We start from the raw sequence: 19,637 nt of genomic DNA, 5'->3' as shown, positions 1-19,637 counted from the left end.
GAAGAGAAGACATCGCTCTTCGTCGGTGTGCATCCGGTATGCCATGGTGGACTCAAAGAGGTTAAGGTGCTCAATCGGGTCCTCTTTTCCAGTATAAAGTTGCAAGCCAAGCTTTTGCTTTGTCTTTGCTTGAAGGGGGGTGTTGAGGATCCTCCTTGTAAGAGGGCCAGGCCTGGGTTGGTTCCAGTCAGGTATTTCAGCCTGACGTTCAGCCTTCAACTTGTTTACTTCCTCAAGAAGTTGTAGGACAAGGGGGTCCTGAGCGGAGTTATGTGTCACTGGAGCTTTCTTTCGTAAATCTCTATCTCCTATTGGAATTAGGAAGGTTTGATCAAGGGCATGTGATTTTTCCCTGGACTCGCTGTACTGGCTTCCAGGGTATGTCTGTCGGAACACCTCTGAGTCCCCTGTACCCTCATGTCTCTCTAGGACTTGTTGCCCCTTCCCCAAATTGGTGGCCGGCTTGGGCCGTGGCAGGGGACCGAGTCTCTCAGAAATCCTTGGGTCATTGATCTTTGAGCTTATATGGATGGAATTCTCTCGACGTTGCTTCAGGAAATCCCGACAATCGCGAAAGACGGCTTTCGATCCTTCTGCCCCTTCAGCAAAGAGGTGTCTCCCTCCACTTCTCATGGTTCGGGTCGAAGCAACTGGGTTAAGAGAAGCCTCATGTTGATTATCAAGTCGAGGGGTAATCTGTTCCCTATCAGGGATATCTATGTCGAATGCATGTGACCCTCCATGTTGGAGGGCACCCAGTTGATGGTTGACTTCCACGGGGGCAACAAGCTCTCCCACGGGGGCAACAAGCTCGCGTGTCTGAGCTTGCCTAGCTTTGTGGAGTGTCTCGAAGAGCTTCTCATATTGCTCCTGGAGGACCTCATTCCTCATTGCTATCTTGTTGTTCTGAGCTTCCAACTCATCGACTTTAGCTTGAAGAAGAACTCGTTTTCCTTCCTTCTTTCGTTGTTTCGCACTATGTGCAAGGGGGGTGTCATTCTGTGTGCTGTGGCTTCCTTCGCTTCCCATGTTGGAGAGGGATGCCTGATCAAAAGAAAGTGTACGAATGATAGAAACCAGCTTGACACAGCTGAAGAGAGTAGGAATAAGTGTCGTTTCCCATAGACGGCGCCAAATGTTGATGCACAAAATCAGCGAAGACTTTGGTACAACAGAAAGTGTCAGGTTTTGTGACCTTCGCTTGGTTGCTTGGTTGCTTCAGTCACTAGTGAGGATAAGTACGTAAATGAATAGAGACAGAGAAGCAAACACAGGATGTACGTGGTTCACCCAGATTGGCTACGTCCACGGAGTAGAGGAGTTCTTATTAGTAGTGAAGGGCTTACACAAGTACAAAGGATCAAGCTCTCAATTTAGTGAGTTCTTGTGAATGATTTAACACAAAATGGCATTAGGAAATATTGTGGGGGAATGACCCCTATTTATAGAAAAACTTGTAGCTTTGTCACATTGACATGTGTCATGTTATGATTGGTTCTTGATGTTGACACGTGCTGCGCTCTGATTGGCTTCTAATCTTGACACGTGTCGAGTAGTGATTGGCCTCCTGGTCGGAGGGGAACTCTTCTGGGTCCTTGACAGTATAGCGTTGGCCGGTGCTCGGTAGTTTCGGGATTGGTCAAGTATGGTACAAACATAAGTTATTATTTTCATGATAATGATCATTCAACGAAATATCATCTAATATATGATTTTTTTTTTATCTAACTCACGTCAGTAGTTCGTAAAATGTGTAAACTACTACTTATATAATAGCTCAAACAACATAACATCTGATTTTATGTTCTCGTCTTGCTGGTACGAGAAGTTTCAATGAATGGAATAAGCATAGTTAGGTCTAATTAGACATTTTCCCAAGCCAAGTAAGAGACATGTCAAGTCTTGGTTTTACTAATTAGGCACAAAATTAAACTCCATATTTAAGATCATGATATTGTTTAGGCAGTATAAATCTTTTACTTTCACTTTCACCAACCTGCCCAAAAGCCATTGCCGACTTGCACCATATGTAGGATTAACCAATTAGTCCTGCCAAGCGTCAAGTTAATCATGTAGGAATTAGGGTGGTTCTTTGAGGTTTTGCATGCAGCCAAACAAGCCTTTAGAGTTCACCCAAAAAAAAAAAAAAAAAAAAACAAGCCCTTGGATGGACGGAGTGACGGAAAGGTTTGGCACCTTGATGTCGGCTATTCGCCACTTGAGGCTTGTAGTACCTCCAGGGGTTGGGCTGTTCACCCATTAAAGTTATATGTGATTTGGATGGTTATATCTGATATGGGTGTTATAGTACTGCGAGGATAATTTTTGGAGAAAAATAGGATGGGATAAGATAAAGGATTTCGAAAAGGAAGAAAAAGTTGTTGCCTTGGCCCTTTGATAATGTTTATGTTCCCTTTAAAGAATCAACATGAAATTGAAGGTCGACTAAGATATTATCATTTTTCCTCTCCTTTTTAGATAAAATTTATTAATAATATTAACTAATTAAAGCTTTCTAATCACAACTTAAAACATAAAGTTTAATTGCTGACAAAAAAAGTATTGTTAGTATTTTGATACAAGCGCTAATATACATATTTTACATTACAATAATTTAAAATATCGAAACAGACTGTTTTAGTTTACTTAATTAATATATTTTTTTTATTTGACAAAAAAAAAACTAGTATATTTTATTAATTAACATTTTTAATATTACCAATAAATATTTAAAAAAGCTCTATTTCTAAAAACAAAAAAATAAAAATGCTCTTAATATGGGATTTCATTGGCATAACATAGGGGATTGGAAAGTGAGTGTATGGGTTTTGTGTCCCCTCAACCACCTCAACTATGCTTTTCTGATTTGAAAATTTAAAAGTAACACTTGACAATAAACACAAACAAACACATAGTGACACTTCCACATTTGCTGCTTGGGGTTGGGGGGTTCAACGGCACAGTGATGCGGACTCTGTACCGACCACCTATGCGGCCTGCAATAAGAGAGATTTTTCATCAGGTTGAAAACATAGTTTCGTATATTAAGTGTACAATTAATTGGAAACTTAAAGAAAAAAATCTAACTAATTGTATTATGACACTTGTTGTACCGCACCGTAATTTTGACATACTAAAAAATTTCTTCTACGAAGAAGATTTAACGATGGGATCCATTTGAATATACACTCCTACAATCCAATTGGCACACTGTGTGATCGCTTGCGGTCATTGTCATGAACATTACTTTAAAAAAAAGTTCTATATAAATTTGGTAATTAAGGACTAAATTCTCGTGTAGTATAATAAGAGTGGACGACGTAGTATTAGAGGGGGTGTTGAGGAGGAGCGAAATGTGCAATCCCACGGGGCACCAAATTTGAAGGGGTCCATAATTTTTGCCGTCTAACATCATGTAACAATGTTCTATATTTTAAAAAATTACTTTTGTTAGCACTTTAAAACCACATTTTGCACTCCTTATTAGAGATTTTTTTTTCTTTCTAAATATAAAAACTTGCAGTACAATGAGATATTTTGAGTGTCTAATAACACCCTTAAAAGCGAAAGTTTCTTAATTTTATTATATAACAACGTTATATATTCAAGTAGAACTTTAAAGTTAGAGGTTTGAAGTTTTTTTTTTATGTGTTGATTGTTTAAGATAAAACTGCTTTTGATTATTTAGTGAAGGTTATGAGCTCGTTTGGATGTGTTTTTAAAATGACTGAAAGAGTTTTTGGTGAAAATGTTTTTGAAACCAATTATCAGTAAAAATGCAAATAAATCCTTAAAAAGCATTTAAAGTGCTTCCTGAAAGAAGCGCATAACTGATGCTTCTTGCAGAAAGCACTTAAAGTGCTTTTCAAACCCATAAACACTTTATCTAAAAGCGCTTTCAGCCATTTTAAAAACACATCCAAACGAGTCATATGTTTGTAGATTTGTTTGCTTATCATCAATGACACTTGTAAACATGCAATCAGTGAGCGCTAAAGTTTTTTTTTTTTTTTAACAAACGAATATTATATACACTAAGGAGGTGGGGGAGTGGGCTAAAACCTTACAATAGGCTAATAATAATGTGGTTCAAATTCGCCTTTGACGATAATTAAACCTAAGACCTCTCACTTCCAAGTGAAGATGAATACCACTATACCGTAGTACTAAGTAATTTTGTTTTGATTTAAGTGAATGTTTTCTAGTATCATTATATTGTCATACTTTTATTAATACTTAAAACTATCTTAAGGAGGGTCTATTTTACAAATTTTGCACATGGCTCCCAAAATCTCTGAGATGACCCTGAGTATATATCCTATTTTTATGATATATTAATAAAAATACAAATTTACGTGTTATAATTTAAAAAATAATAATAATAATAACATCATGTGGCCGTTCTTAGTACGCTCCAAATCTAAAACCTTGAGTGAAGGACTAAAAATTCGTAATCATAAGATTGCAGTTGAGTCCCATTATAAGTTAGTGGTGCATGCTAGCTAGGCCCTTCGGATTCAATCGAAGGCCGTGTGTTGCAAGATTAGTAGGCCCTGGATTCAGACAAGAAATGATGGTTAATTGCCAGGTTCCTTCCCAGTTTTTGGTGTTGGTCACGTCCAAATCTATAGAAATCCATGGTTTAGATGCTTCAAGTTCCATGAGGCGAGGGGAGTATCTAAACGCGAGACTTCAGATGTACAGTCGTAGAAATTCTCTGTGCATTATGTCGGTTTTTAACACCATATTATTAAGGACATTAACAATAGTTTGGTTCCTCAATGAAGATTAGAAATCCATTCCATTGGCGGACGTCCTAGACATTTTTTACTCTCATTACTATGATTTTTTTTGTTTTTTTTGAGAACAAGGAAAAGCATTCCAGGGCACAGAAGCCAAAGAAAATACAAGAAAGCCTACGAAGAGGCAAACAACAAGCTTGATAAAGCAAATAAGGCAGTGAAATGAGGTACAGAGAACGAGACGCTACAACCAAGTGGAAGCGTCACCCCTAGCATTGCTATCCACGTCTAATGAGGACAAGGAAGACCATCATTGTTCAAAACAAAAACCAATAAAGATCGGAAACCCATTCGATTGGCGGACGTCCTAGACATTTTTTACTCTCATTACTATGATTAATCTAAATGCCAAGTCGTTGTAAATGGGCTTAGCAAATCCGAAAGTCATGGCTTTTTTTGAGACCAAAAGAGTGGGAATGAAGGGAAATAGAAGCAAAGTTTAGTAGTTCTTAATAACTAATAACTGCCAATAGAAAGCATATGTCATTTTATTACAAGTGTCACAAAAGGAGTAGGATGACTAACTTTCGCTCTCTTGATATTATAACTTATATATATTGGTATATGGTGGAAAGATAATTGAGGGCCTTTTTGTAGGGCGAGAGAGAATTGAACTTTAGGGATAAGATTGGATTGGCAGGGATGTTTAAGACAGGACTTGTAGTTCATGTACAAAAATAGGTTAGTTTACTTACTCTATTGTGGATTCATAAATCATCATATCCAGTCAGGTTCCTCTCACATTTTGACACAACAAGCAACGAACTGGACTCAAATCCATTTTAATTGGTCACAACATATTCTATTCGGCCCACCAAATAAGCCTTGAGTGCATCCAAAGATAAATTGTTCTTATATCTATTATCGACAATAGACTTTTATTTTTTATATTTTACAAGGGGAGGTGAGAATCGAACCGAAGATATCATTTTTGCTGCTTCATGTTTTTAGTTTTTTTTCACCAAAAACTGTGAAAATAAGTTATTTTTAAGTGTTTACCAAACACTTTTTTTTATATCTACTTTTTATAAAAGCTACCAAACCAGTATTTAATATGTCTAAAATATTGAGGCCCAAATAGTGAAGCCCAATTTAGGCTAAAAAAAATTGAGGCCCAATTATTTCTACATACCAATGGCCCATTTGTCTTCGTTTGACAAAAAGGAATTTCCATGACAAAAACGCTGCGTCCTGACGAGGGTAATGTGGCCAAAAAATAGAATTTCTATGATGTATGACCAAAAAAATAAACAAATATTTGCAATACGGGTTGCTTTCGAACATCAAACTTTTCAAAATTACGTTAACGTCGATGCACCAACGAACATTGTCACTCTTTAGCTCATAACCGTTTTTTCTGTTTATTCTACATTCATCCCTCTCCTTCTCTCCCCCTCAGATTTAATCTGCTCACCTAAAAAACCCAGATCAAATATCGTCGATCTTAGATCCAAATCCAATACCTTCCGCCTTCAGAACCCACATTATCAATTTCCGATCTTTTTGATCCATCCTCTGATTCGACCCCAGATCACCAATGGCCAGATTGGAGAGCTTGATCGGGCTGGTCAATCGCATCCAGCGAGCCTGCACCGTTCTCGGCGATCATGGCGGCGAGGGAATGTCGCTCTGGGAAGCCCTTCCGACGGTCGCCGTTGTCGGAGGCCAGGTCTCTTCCTCTGCCTCCACTCGACTCCATTCATTTTATTTTTTATTTCTCATCTTAAAATATAAAAATCGCTCGGGTTTCCCATTTTCCAGTGCTGTAATGTACTTTTTTTTTTTTTTGGAAATTAGAGTTCCGGAAAATCGTCGGTTTTGGAAAGCGTCGTTGGGAGAGATTTCTTGCCTCGTGGATCCGGTATGAACAAAGTTTCATGTCAATGTGTTTTTTTCCTTCCTTCTTTGGTTGTGTTTATTGCTAATTGGAATGTTAAAAGAATGCGAGATGTAATGTGGGTTAAACTTGTTCTGCTTGGTAAAGAATTTGAAGCTGATTCCAGCAAAGTTCATGCGTCCCGAATTTGATATAATCTAACTAGCCTGGTTGACGTTATATGATTCATACAGCCGACCCCACTTAGTGGGATAAGACTTGGTTGTTGTTGTTGCTGGCTAAGCAGCGTGGTGATCGTTATTTCTACCTAATTGCTATTCTTAATTAGAGTGACCTCCATCATTTTCCGTTGATCGAATATACCCTTTGCATTTGTGGTTTCGTGTTGCAAAATTATGCATTACTTCTTACATTATCTTTCTTTGGTCGCAAGGTATTGTGACGAGGAGACCATTAGTGTTGCAACTTCATAAGATAGACGAGGGACGGTCTGAATATGCAGAGTTTCTTCATTGTCCTAAGAAGAAGTTCACTGATTTTGGTATGTCAGCTTTGAATGTGAGGTTCATTTTCTCTTGGGCTGATGTAAGGATGAATTCTTTGAGCTTATGATTATTCAATCTAAGTGTGCAACGGTTTTATTTCTCTTTAGTTCTTACGCCAAATACTGAGTTGTACACTGTTTGCTTTTGCAGCTTCTGTACGTAAGGAGATCTCGGATGAGACTGATCGTATAACTGGGAAGACAAAACACATCTCTAACATTCCAATTCATCTCAGCATATATTCTCCAAATGGTATGTATTTAATTTCCTGTGAACATCATAGATTTGAATGTCATATATTTAATTTCCTTCTGAATCATTATTTTATTTGCATACTAATCAATTTTCATCTTAAAGGAATATACAACTCGTTGGATTACATGTTATTTATATTATTAGATAGTAACGCAAACCACAAGCTAGGCTTTCCTACGACGGTTCTAGTTGAATATCTGGAAAGTATACTCTATTATATAAACTGAAACTTCTCTTCCTTGTGTAGAAGATAAGAATGTGGTAGAGTCGAAAGCTGGAATTTCAATATATTGCTTATAGTTACGAAGCATTCTCCCTTTTTCATCAACTGCTTGTCCTGATTCCAGATATACTCCATATTTCTGTTGTTGATTGATATTGTATTGCATGGTACTGAGTGTATTTTTGTGGCAGTTGTAAACTTAACACTTATCGATCTTCCTGGATTGACAAAGGTGGCTGTAGGTAATCTTTCTCTCCTCCTATAGCTATCTCTCTCTCTCCATCCCCCCAGTTTGTTAAGACCTTACTGACAAATTATCTAGGGATTTTGTAGAGGGACAACCAGACACCATTGTTGAGGATATTGAGAATATGGTCCGTTCTTATGTTGAGAAGGTGAGGATACTTCAAATTTGGTTTGCTGGATCAAGTTATAATTTTTCTTTTATTAATACTGCAGTCAATCTAATGGACTTCTCTGATTTGTAGCCTAACTGCATTATATTGGCTATATCTCCTGCTAATCAAGATATTGCCACTTCAGATGCCATCAAACTTGCAAGAGAAGTCGACCCTTCAGGTAATATGACCTAGAGAGGCAACAATACATTTCTCACCTTAATTCATTGTTCATCAAAAGGATGACTGGTCTACAAGTGAAAAGAACTTACTCTTTTTTATTATGTTTGACATTTTTAGGTGAAAGAACATTTGGAGTGCTAACGAAACTCGATCTGATGGACAAGGGAACCAATGCTCTGGATGTAATGATCCAATCATGCTCATTGCATAACTTGATCAGAAAATAGAAGTTACTTGATTATAGGAATGAAGTATTTTAACTTTCATGTGTTCATGGTTGTTACCTTTTGTTTTTTTTCATGAATATATAAGTACAATGTAATCAAGATTCACTTACTTCCGGTGGTGGCCAAAACATCAAACTAATCGGTACTCTATGAATGTTCAAGGTTATAGAAGGAAGGTCATATAGGCTGCAACACCCATGGGTAGGAATTGTGAATCGTTCACAAGCTGATATCAATAAGAACGTTGATATGATTGCTGCTCGTCGTAAGGAGCAAGAATACTTTGAAACTAGTCCTGAATATGGGCACTTAGCACACAAAATGGGTTCAGAGTATCTTGCCAAACTTTTGTCTAAGGTATTAACTTTTGAATATTTGTCTTCACTTGGTTGATATATTCACGTAATAACCTATGGAAATAATTGTTTCATTTCATCTTCTTATCAGCATTTGGAGGTTGTCATTAGGCAACGGATACCTAGCATCATTGCTTTGATAAACAAGACAATTGATGAGCTTAATGCAGAGCTGGATCGTATTGGCAGGCCAATTGGTGTAGATTCAGGGGTAACAATGCTGACCTCTGCAGTCAAGTTTTCTAGTTTATGATAGGTTTGACTTACTTGTGCTATTATATGTACAGGCCCAGCTGTACACTATTTTAGAATTATGTCGTGCATTTGACCGTGTATTTAAGGAACACCTGGATGGAGGGTAAATTTCATGACCTTTATGTGACATGTATTCGCTGTTTAAGTTAAATTTCAAGATTATCTGATTTTCCATGTTGAGAATATGTATGATTTAAATTTTAATTGATCATATTATTAGGGTTGCTCGTCTGAGAGCATGTGTCCTTGATTCATTGATTGAGATTTTGAACAAAATGCCTAGACTGTAGAGATATAGAAGTTCTATGAAGGAACATGTCATCGAGTTTAAGCTGTATAATACATATCTGTCCAGTACTTCACAAGAGTAGAGGTTACCTTAAAACTTAAAAGTTGAGCACTTAACTCGTTGTTTGTTCAGAATATTATCACATACTTTAAATTGACTCCAGGCTAGGACGCTGCAAAATGTTAGAACTTCTGATTTGAGTCATTTGACTGGTTTGGCTCTTCATTTCATGGAAAACATAGAACACCCAAAAGATTTAGGCTTCATTAGACGTGTTTGGTAATTTTACCCTCTGTGGTGGCTGGCCATTTATTTACAAGTTGTGAAGTTGTGAGCATGGATAAAGAAAGCCCTTGAGAGAGATTCACTATACTTGTACTTGCTCATAGTCTGAATATCACGAAGTTATTAACTTATGATGAGTTCCGAATTTGATTAGAGACATTTCTATCGTAGTGTAATTTTGATAATTGCAAATAAGTATATCAATCATTTCCTATTATATGCATATAGTTTAATGATAAGTTGCTATTTCAGGCGGCCTGGTGGAGATCGTATATATAAGGTTTTTGACCATCAATTACCAGCTGCTTTGAAAAAGCTTCCCCTTGATCGTCATCTCTCTATAAAGAATGTCCAAAAAGTTGTTACTGAGGCTGATGGTTATCAGCCCCATTTGATTGCTCCAGAACAAGGATACCGAAGACTCATTGATGGATCTATCGTCTATTTCAAAGGACCAGCTGAAGCCTCTGTGGATGCTGTAGTGCTCTTATTCCTTTCACATTCTATATGTGATTCTGAACTCAAAGTTACAACACATGGAATACATAGTTTACCAAAGATAAACTGTGTTAATTTTATCGTAGATAATATGGATATGCATACAAAAGATATACTGTGTTAATTTTCTGGACTGGGGTTGTCTAAATTTTCTGTCCATATATTGCGAATGGTGCATTTCTATGCTTGCTTTGTATAAGTTTTCTTTTGGTCCAAAACATTACTGTATATTTATCTGAATATTCTTTTCACTACATTAATTTCTCACAGGTGCACTTTGTTTTGAAAGAACTTGTACGGAAGTCGATAGCTGAAACCGAGGTAAGTAAAGTTTCATGAGATTTAGCAGTTTATGGCAACAATCAATGTGTGCGCGGATCAAAGTTATAAAAACCCAACGTTATGGAATTTGCAGGAATTGAAGCGATTCCCTACGCTTCGGTCTGATATAGCAGCAGCTTCCACGGAAGCGTTGGAAAGGTTTCGTGATGAAAGCAGGAAAACTGTTACACGACTTGTGGAAATGGAATCTAGCTATCTAACAGTGGAATTTTTTAGAAAGCTTAATTCAGAACCAGAAAGAACTCCAGGTCAAGCAGGATCGAAGGCAGATAAACACTCAAAAGAGAAAGAAACAGTGCAAAATATGGACACTTTCGGAGATAATTATCTCAGGAGGATTGGTATGCAAAATTCAAAACCCCATTCACTGTATCCTATTGTAGGCGTGATCGCTGGTTCAGTGTTTCGTTAAGTTATTGTTTTATGCTGAGATGTTATATACTTGTACCAGCATCAAATGTCAGCTCTTACATCAATATGGTTTGTGAGACACTGAGGCTTTCGATTCCAAAGGCTGTTGTTCACTGTCAAGTTCGAGAGGCCAAGAGAAATCTGCTCAACCATTTTTACGCCCGAATTGGAAGGCAAGAGGTGAGCCTCGCACTTTTCAAAGCCAGTTCGTTTTGGTGATTCCGGTGTGGTAAAGTAGTTTTGAAGAACCGAGGATACTAACCATATTTTCCTTTGCTTGGGGAATGCGCAGAAGGAGAGGCTTGGTGCAATGTTGGATGAGGATCCGGCACTCATGGAAAGGCGAACAAACATTGCTAAACGCCTTGAACTCTACAAGTCCGCTAGAGATGAGATCGATTCTGTCGCATGGAAATGATGGAGCCACATTACATTGCATGAGGCTCATACTAGATCAAATTTATCCGGTTCGGTGCATTGGTTCATCGGTTTAATTTCAAGACGCCAAAGTCTCATAATAACGGGGATAAATTTTCTGTAGTTCCGACTATTGGATAATCGGTTTTTATATCCATTAGATTGAAGTAATTAAATTTTTTTTTTTTTTTTCAGTTGAGTAGGCCAAGGTATTGAAGAAAATATGTAATAACAATAGCGAAATACTATGAGTTACAGAGAAAAAAGCGAGATTGAAGTCAAGTTTTAAGGGGCATTACAAAAAATACGCCTAAATTCAAATTGGGAGTTGTAAGTTGGGGGGTAGAGTAGTGCTCTTAAACGCTTCCCAGGTGAGGCCTTTCTGCAAGTATTCAATATTAGAAGGGTCAAAAGGTCCTTTCACCCTGTCTATAGCCTTGATCACTGCCCTTGCTGGAAGAATGCTCTTCGATGGGTCCGGTGACGTCCCATAACTCAAGCTCGAAGAGAATCCCTGAAACAATAACATATTACCCTTCAATCTCAAGTTATATAAGAGCTGTTTGGAAGTGCTTTTTAAAACAGCTAAAACCGCTTTCAAAACACATGCAAAGCCTCAATTCTTCGACGTGGGATTCACTGTAAACAAAAATTAGCAAACAAGTAGCTAGCAACAGACCTTGAAGATAAGCACTTCTACATCCTGGTCATCCACCAATGCATGCACGATAAGTGCTTCTCCTCTCACACTCTGACTGTATAATTCCAACACTGCTATCTCCTTATTGTGTCCGTACTCGACGTCCTCATCATCATCCTCGTCATCGTCGTATCTGAGCACTCTCCGCCTGGCAGCGCATCGAGTGCTCAAGCCCCTTGGTCTAAAGGCATTCACGTTGAAGGCTGAGGCACAGCATGTAGTGAAATATCTGGTAGCTGCAGATTCAGAGGAGGAGGAGGTTATGGTGGTTGCATTTGGAGAAAAGGGTGATTTGGGTGGGGAGGAGACCAGCACAGTCCATCTTCCCAATTGGAAATGCTTCAACATTATATGTGGATTTCCAAGTGTGAGTGCACAAGCAGAAGAGTGTCACAAAAACTTGTGGATTCACAATTTTGTTCTTGAAGATAAGGTGTGGGTCACACCGGTGGAAAAAATTTAAGTAGTGTTACGTGACGATATTATCTTAAAGCATTTCTATCTAACAAATCTATTACGAAAATTTATGTATTTTTGTCTTACTTGACACCACGTAAAAAATGTTCTAGTTGGACAGTTTTATTGAAATTCACCACGTAAAAAATGTTTTAGTTGGACAGTCTTATTGAAATTTCTCTCGCCATATAATTTTTCAATAATTTGTTTAGGCTTTGCATTGTTTATTTGTTAATAATATTGTACGCTAAATAATGTCATGTCAGACCGATTGTTACTAAACCAAAAATCATTTTCTCAAATTCAAAGAGAGAATAAAACAATAAAAGATGAGTTTGTTACCATGAAAATAACCGTGACCAAATTGAGTGAATGAATGATACGGAACCGAGGTGGGTTAAAATCATCGTCAACAATAGTTAATTAAAACATGGATTGGGAGTGATGATCAAATTCGTCGGTGTATATAGCAAGAGGCCCAAATCAATGTGGGCCAACTCACAGCCAAGACCACAAAAATGGCTAATGTGGATGTCGTTTCATGCGTACGACTCCGAAGCAAATATGAGGCGTGCGTGAGTCGTGATTTGTTTGAAATTATTCTGTCGTTCGCAAATGTCTATCCGTAATTGTCTTGATTTATATGGAACGAATTTATCGTTGTATGATGTTTTCAATGCAATAATATATATATATATATATATATATATTATTGTAATTTTTTCTTCACGTGATAATAGCTTTTTAGGTCTGAACTAAAAAAAAAATATTATAAATATTTTTATTTAAAACGACTATTGCTAAATCACCAAATTGAGTGGAAATTGGGATTATGTTGCCATCTCCAATAATTGTGGACAAGTATTTTGCAATGCAAGTTTCGTCTTGAATCTATTTCTTTTTTATTTACATTTCTTGCCCCACAATCAATGCTTAAGTTTTGGATTTCAATAGTTAAATCAAAATGATTAAACCAATATGGAAAAAGAAAGAAATGGCATCAATTTTTCATCATATTTGCCTATCATTTTATGTTCTAGATGATTTATTATTTAGCATTTTTTAAACAAATTAATTATTGACCTTAAATGATAATTGCTTCCATGGTAATTATGAAATATTTGTATTTATTTTTATATGGCTATATTCTATTTCAGCAAATTTCAAGTGAAATCCCGGTGGTAGGTATCATTTTTGGTATGGTGTTTCGTTTTACTTCTTGCATATGCAATTAGCGGCATATGCGGTGGCTTTTTATACCGTTAGATAGTGAGGTCTTACACACTGTAAAATCATTTTTTATTTGATATTACCATTCCCAATTCATAATATAAAATCTCACACCGATGAAAAAAAAAAGAATTGAATGCACAATAATTGTGAAAAAAATTGAACTCTTAACAATTAAACATCGAATTTACTATATAGATTGGTTGGTCGGACGTGTGACGGAGATATGACACATCCAACGATCTTTTACGACCTCAAAGACGCATAAGAAGCGGCGAAGGTAGCACTGCAGGCTGAACCCCACATGCCCAACACACTCTCTATATCTCTGACTCACAGGTATAAAAGGGAATGAGGATCCTCTCCCGATCCTTGTGAGGATCCTCTCCTGATTCTCTTTGTGAGAATTCTGATGATCCTTCAATCACATCCGTTCATCGTAAATTATGTAGCCAATTTTTGTCAAGTATTGTTTATATTTAATTTTAGGGTAAAAGACTGTTTACTACCCCTCATGTTTTGTGGTTTTCAACATTTAGTACATCAAATTTTTTTCGTCTCACATTCATACCTAGAGTGTAAATTTTGGGACAGTCTCATACATCTGTTAGTCAAACTGTTAAGTTTTATGTTAACTGTGACATGGTGCACACGACTGGACGCCACGTGTCATCCACGTTTTTTTTTCTTTTCTTCTTCCTTCTTCCTTCTTCTTCTTCTTCCTCCAACTGAAACTTTTTTTTTTCTTTCTTCTTCTTCCTCCTTCTTCATTCCCCTTCTTCCTTCTTCTTCCTTCTCCTTCTTCTTCTTCTTCTTCCTCCGAAATCTGGGGAAGTTTTTTTTTTTTTTTTTTTTTTTTTTTTTTCTTCTTCTTCCTCCTTCTCCCTTCTTCTTCTTATTCTTCTTCCTCCGACTGCAACTTTTTTTTTTCTTCTTCCTCCTTCTTCTTCTTCTTCCTCAAAAAAAAAAAAAAAAAAACATCTTCCCCATATTCGAGGAAGAAGAAGAAGAACGAAGAAGGGGAAGGAAGAAAGAGGAAGAAAAAAAAAAAAAGCTTCCCCAGATTTGGAGGAAGAAGGGGAAGAAAGGGAAGGAAGAAGGAGAAGGAGGAATAAAAAAAAGAAAAGAAAGTTGCAGTTGGAGGAAGAAGAAGAAGAAGGAAGAAGAAAAGTAAAGAAAGAAAAAAAAAAAACGTGGATGACACGTGGCGTCCAGTCAGTGCGCCACGTCACAGTTAACGGAAAACTTAACAATTTGACTAACGGATGTATGAGACTGTCCCAAAATTTACACTTTAGGTATGAATCTGAGACGAAAAAAACTTGATGTACTAAATGTTGAAAACCACGAAACATAAGGGTAGTAAACAGTCTCTTACCCTTAATTTTAAATAAAAAAATTTACAATAATTTTTTACCACATAATATACGATAAACGAATGTAATTAAAAGTTTTTCAGGATTCACACAAAGAGGATGGAGAGGAAAGGAACCTCATTTCATAAAAGGTAACTTCCCCGATTATCTATCTTTATTAAAATAAAAAAACAATCATTCAAAAAATAAATAAATTGGGTTTCTCTTCCTCGCGTTATCCTCAACCCCTCCCCCCCCCTTTATTTATATAAACCCTACTCTCCCTCTGCTCGTCTCTAGTAGTCAAATTTTCACAATTCAGACGCCAATAGGTCCAATTCTCTCTCAATTTCTCCGATTTCGTTCTGTCTGATTGCTTTCCGAAACCCTAATCCCCAATCCGAAGGTTTCCCCTCGCGGATCTCCCTCCAATTGGCTCCACTTTCACCCTCTGCAAGTGCAACCACTAAAAATGGAAATTTTAGTCCATTGAAAATGGAACATTAGGGTTCGGTCGTCAGTGGGTGTGTGTGTTTTGCGTCTTTGTGGTGACGGTGTGTGGTGGCCATGGCTGCTTTGCAGAGAGTGGCGCAGTCAAGCGTGAGCACTACTGCGAGTAGTTACGGTTCGTGTAAAGTTGGTGGTGGTGTTTTGTCACCGTCTGCCGGCATTGAAATGGCAGTCCCCAATCAGTTTCCGGCGGGCTTGAGGGTTCTAGTGGTGGACGATGACACCACGTGCTTGAGGATTCTTGAGCTGATGTTACTCCGGTGTCTGTACCAGGGTATGCCATTGATCTTCTAGTTTCTCAGTGATTGGTTATGCTTATGTTTATGCTTTATTTGCGTTTAGTTTAGAAAAAACAAGTTATTATCTCAAATATTAAGAATTATTTCAGCATTTTTATCGTTTGTGTAAGATCTGGAAGAAATTATTATTTTTGTTTCAGGTCTTTATTGTATATGGATCAGTTGCAGGACTAATCTATAAGAAATTGAACATATATATATATATATATATATGTCTATATTAACCCGGTAATTTTATTACATATATTAACCCGGTAATTTTATTACATATATTAACCCGGTAATTTTATTATGGAGATTCTAAGCAGCTGGACTAATCAGTTGTTGTAGTCTGTAAATCTCTGTCTCAAATGCAAAATGCGGAATTTGAGAATTGAGACAAAGTAAGCAGTAGGTGCGTAAATAGCCAATAAAACAACAATACCCTTTTGTTTTATTGCTGGCAGTTACCACTTGTTCCGAGGCTACTGTTGCTTTGAATCTTCTACGAGAGAGGAAAGACTGTTTTGATGTCGTACTGAGTGATGTCCATATGCCTGATATGGATGGATTTAAACTCCTGGAACACGTTGGGCTGGAAATGGACCTTCCTGTTATCAGTGAGTATATAAATTTTAATTTCTTCAATGGTAGTCAAATTATGCCTTATGTGTATTAACATGACGGTGTATTATTCAGTGATGTCTGCTGATGGGAGAACAAGTGTTGTTATGAGAGGAATTAGACATGGAGCCTGTGATTTTTTAATTAAGCCTATAAGTGAGGCAGAACTCAAGAATATTTGGCAGCATGTTGTTAGGAAAAAATGGAATGGAAGTAAAGAACTTGAACATTCTGGGAGCTTGGAAGATAATGATCCACATAAACGGGGAAACAATGATTTTGAATACACATCTTCTGTTAACGAAGGAACAGAAGTTTCATTGAAAGGTCATAAGAAGAGGATCAACGCTAAAGAAGATGATGATGGTGATACAGAAAACGATGATTTGTCTACATCGAAGAAACCTCGTGTAGTATGGTCAGTTGAACTCCACCAGCAATTTGTCACTGCTGTGAACCAGCTTGGCCTTGATAGTATGATCGTTAACTTTTAACTTCTTCTTTTGATATACACATATTATTGTAAGGTGTACCCGGTTTACACTCCTTGACATCATAATGTGACTGCTCAATACGGCTTTATGTTACTGACTGAACTTTTTGTAATATTTCAGAGGCTGTACCAAAGAGAATTCTTGAATTGATGAATGTACCTGGTTTAACTCGAGAAAATGTTGCTAGCCATTTGCAGGTATGGTACTTCCCCTCATATTGATCTGATAGCTTAGCTTGCTTTCATCTTGTTGTCGTTGTCACGGACATGAATGAGTCAATGACACATAAAACAGAAGCATTTAAGAATTCAATGCATAAATAATATGTGATTATCAATACTGTAACTACAATTATGCATTACGCTTGATTAGAAGTCGTCAGTTTATTTTAAAAACCTAACTTGAATTATGACAACAGTAATATTTTTGACATGCACATGGGTCTAATACTAAGTTGTGAACTCAGATTTAGAGTATTTTATATTAGCTTTTCTATTTCAGATATCCATTGCAGTATGAGCACATCTTTTTTTTTCAAAAGAAATTTAGAATTGTGTTTTCTTGCATTTACATTCTTGCGATCTTTTTATATGCATACGATATACTTGAGTTCTTCATTTGTTTTCCAAACAGAATTATTTACTTATAAGAACTAAGTGGTTGTGCAGAAATTCAGGTTATATTTGAAGAGATTAAGTGGAGTAGCTCAACAACAAAGTGGGATTGCAAATCCTTTATGTGGGCCCGTGGACTCAAATGGGAAGTTGGGTTCGCTTAGTAGATTTGATTTCCAAGCTTTGGCTGCCTCTGGACAAATTCCTCCGCAAACACTAGCAGCCCTGCAAGCTGAGCTTTTAGGTCAACCTGCAGGGAACCTTGTGCCAGCAATGGATCAGCCTGCACTTCTACATGCATCCCTACAAGCACCCAAGCGTCCCCCTGTTGAACATGGTGTGCCATTCATGCAGCCTTTTGTAAAAAGCCAATCAAACGTTTCCAAACATTTTCCACAATCCGTTATTTCTGCTGAGGATGCATCTCTGGGATTTGGACAATGGAGGTCTAATAGTCGTAGTACAGTGGCACCCAGCAATGATCATGGAGGGTTGAGTACTCAGAACAGTAACTTGTTGATGGGAATTGTGCCGCAGGAGCAAAGACAACATAAAAGAACGCAGCAGCAGTCTGTGCTAACCGAACCTAGCCGTTCATTTAATGTGCAGCCATCTTGCCTTGTGGTCCCCTCTCAATCATCAACTGGTTTCCAGGCTGGAAATAGTCCTGCTTCTGTTAATCAGAGTAGTAGCTTTAACAGGTCTACTGTTGTTGATTACAGTCTGCCTTCAGATCAATCTAATAATTCCTTGAATGTTGGACATATACCGACTGGAAATCCTAAAACTAGTGGCACTCTTGGTGGGTATTCTGGCCCTGGTTCTGTTTGTGCCACGTCTTGCTTAGTTAATGCTGACAATAGCACCAGTTACCAGAACTCAACTGCGACATTTAGTGATTCCAGAGAGTTGCCGGGGTTTTTGCATAATACGGCAAACAGCCAGGGTTTTTATGTTGATAAGTCAGGGGAAATGCTTGATCAGGGACCTCTTAGGAATCTCGGATTTGTTGGTAAAGAGACTTGCATTCCAAGTCGATTTGCAGTGGATGATTTTGAATCGCAAATGAGCAACTTGAACCCTGGAAGGATCCATGTGGAGAGCAGTGGTACCCTAGTCAAGCAGGAGCCAAGTGAGGATTATGTGGATAACGCAAAACTAGGTATCCCAATATTACACCAATATTCTTCAAGTGATTTCATGAGTCCTTTCGCTGATTAGGTAACTATTGTCTTGGTATTATTCTAATTTTATTATGCTCTATATCACCAACATGTGCATAAGGGTGCGTGCGTCTGTGTCTTAGCTATTAGTGGTTCTTTGCTCGTCGATACTAGTATCTGAGAACCACAAGCTTGTAGATATCGTTATGTAATTCTCATTTTTATTTGCAGCAGGCTTTCATTTTCAAGTCTCTTGATTTCCATGACGCGTACAGATTATTTCACATTATCAAAATGTTCAGTAGAGATTGCAGTTGAAGTATGTGTATTATATCCTATGATTAGATCTAATAGATGTGCCTGCACCGGACTCAGATGCTGAGCGGCCTCTTGCATCCGAGACTTGAAAAATTGAGGACAAATGTGTTTTGGGGGCCCGCCCGTGGGGGGGGGGGGGGGTGGTTCTCTTTCATTTAGTGTAGCGTTAATATTGGTCCGGAGGAAAATAAATTGTGTTGAAGACTCCAGCAGCTTGAATGGTTATTTTCTGATACGATGATTGGCATCTTGCCAGACGTAGTTGTGTAGTTAATTGGATCAAGTTATGTTGGAATATGACTCGCAAGTCATGAATTTGTAGTATATATTTACTTATCTATAAATTGCCCAATCTTGTAAATGTAGTTTGGTTCAAACATTTTTAGCTTAGTTTGCATTCTTCACCGGCGCTTGCCGGATGTATAACTCATCCTGCGTCACAGTCACAGGTAACGATTTAGAGCTCGTTTGGATGTGCTTTTAAAATGACTGAAAGCGTTTTTTGTGAAAATATTTTTGGAAACAATTCTTTGTAAAATTGCTAGTAAATCTTGAAAAAGCATTTAAAGTGC

At 37.6% G+C, this 19,637-nt stretch overlaps 3 protein-coding genes across 5 annotated transcripts; 2 read left to right on the top strand and 1 right to left on the bottom strand.

Moving 5' to 3' along the window:
* The first annotated feature begins 6,111 nt into the window (after positions 1 to 6,111).
* Positions 6,112 to 11,517, top strand: LOC126597432 (phragmoplastin DRP1C). The gene is made up of 16 exons (XM_050264229.1): positions 6,112 to 6,471; positions 6,600 to 6,663; positions 7,073 to 7,180; positions 7,335 to 7,436; positions 7,854 to 7,904; positions 7,996 to 8,057; positions 8,151 to 8,241; positions 8,361 to 8,425; positions 8,633 to 8,827; positions 8,918 to 9,037; positions 9,114 to 9,184; positions 9,908 to 10,133; positions 10,424 to 10,474; positions 10,569 to 10,836; positions 10,947 to 11,086; positions 11,199 to 11,517. The coding sequence occupies exons 1-16, from the start codon at positions 6,340 to 6,342 to the stop codon at positions 11,322 to 11,324; spliced, it is 1,872 nt and encodes a 623-aa protein (XP_050120186.1). The 5' UTR covers positions 6,112 to 6,339; the 3' UTR covers positions 11,325 to 11,517.
* An 18-nt stretch (positions 11,518 to 11,535) lies between these two features.
* LOC126597433 (uncharacterized) lies at positions 11,536 to 12,433 on the bottom strand. Its single transcript, XM_050264230.1, has 2 exons — positions 12,003 to 12,433; positions 11,536 to 11,837 (listed from the first exon to the last, which is right to left on the bottom strand). The coding sequence occupies exons 1-2, from the start codon at positions 12,369 to 12,371 to the stop codon at positions 11,640 to 11,642; spliced, it is 567 nt and encodes a 188-aa protein (XP_050120187.1). The 5' UTR covers positions 12,372 to 12,433; the 3' UTR covers positions 11,536 to 11,639.
* Positions 12,434 to 15,310: 2,877 nt separating this feature from the next.
* LOC126596741 (two-component response regulator ORR21-like) lies at positions 15,311 to 19,426 on the top strand. 3 transcript variants are annotated; one of them, XM_050263413.1, is made up of 6 exons: positions 15,311 to 15,848; positions 16,320 to 16,472; positions 16,552 to 16,950; positions 17,091 to 17,167; positions 17,639 to 18,746; positions 18,982 to 19,426. In XM_050263413.1, exons 1-6 carry the CDS (start codon positions 15,632 to 15,634, stop codon positions 19,002 to 19,004), a joined length of 1,977 nt encoding a protein of 658 aa, XP_050119370.1. In that variant the 5' UTR covers positions 15,311 to 15,631; the 3' UTR covers positions 19,005 to 19,426. The 3 variants fall into 3 exon arrangements, with proteins under 3 accessions (XP_050119370.1, XP_050119369.1, XP_050119368.1); XM_050263412.1 differs by having other exon boundaries at positions 18,979 to 19,426; XM_050263411.1 differs by lacking the exon at positions 18,982 to 19,426 and having other exon boundaries at positions 17,639 to 18,977.
* The last annotated feature ends 211 nt before the right edge of the window (positions 19,427 to 19,637 follow it).

The sequence above is a fragment of the Malus sylvestris genome, chromosome 13, assembly GCF_916048215.2.
Source record: "Malus sylvestris chromosome 13, drMalSylv7.2, whole genome shotgun sequence".
In the NCBI taxonomy this organism is placed as follows: Eukaryota; Viridiplantae; Streptophyta; class Magnoliopsida; order Rosales; family Rosaceae; genus Malus; species Malus sylvestris.
This window is presented reverse-complemented; position numbering and strand designations above follow the sequence as displayed.

Bases quoted from the DNA above. Each gene is read 5' to 3' on its own strand.
- LOC126597432 (XM_050264229.1), top strand. From the start codon at position 6,340: ATGGCCAGATTGGAGAGCTTGATCGGGCTGGTCAATCGCATCCAGCGA. The intron at 7,437-7,853 runs GTATGTATTTAA...TTTTTGTGGCAG, and splicing joins CAGCATATATTCTCCAAATG to TTGTAAACTTAACACTTATC. The intron at 10,134-10,423 runs GTAGTGCTCTTA...AATTTCTCACAG, and splicing joins CTGAAGCCTCTGTGGATGCT to GTGCACTTTGTTTTGAAAGA.
- LOC126597433 (XM_050264230.1), bottom strand. From the start codon at position 12,371: ATGTTGAAGCATTTCCAATTGGGAAGATGGACTGTGCTGGTCTCCTCC. The intron at 11,838-12,002 runs GTCTGTTGCTAG...TTATTGTTTCAG, and splicing joins TAGAAGTGCTTATCTTCAAG to GGATTCTCTTCGAGCTTGAG.
- LOC126596741 (XM_050263411.1), top strand. From the start codon at position 15,632: ATGGCTGCTTTGCAGAGAGTGGCGCAGTCAAGCGTGAGCACTACTGCG. The intron at 16,951-17,090 runs GTATGATCGTTA...GTAATATTTCAG, and splicing joins GAACCAGCTTGGCCTTGATA to AGGCTGTACCAAAGAGAATT. The intron at 17,168-17,638 runs GTATGGTACTTC...GTGGTTGTGCAG, and splicing joins ATGTTGCTAGCCATTTGCAG to AAATTCAGGTTATATTTGAA.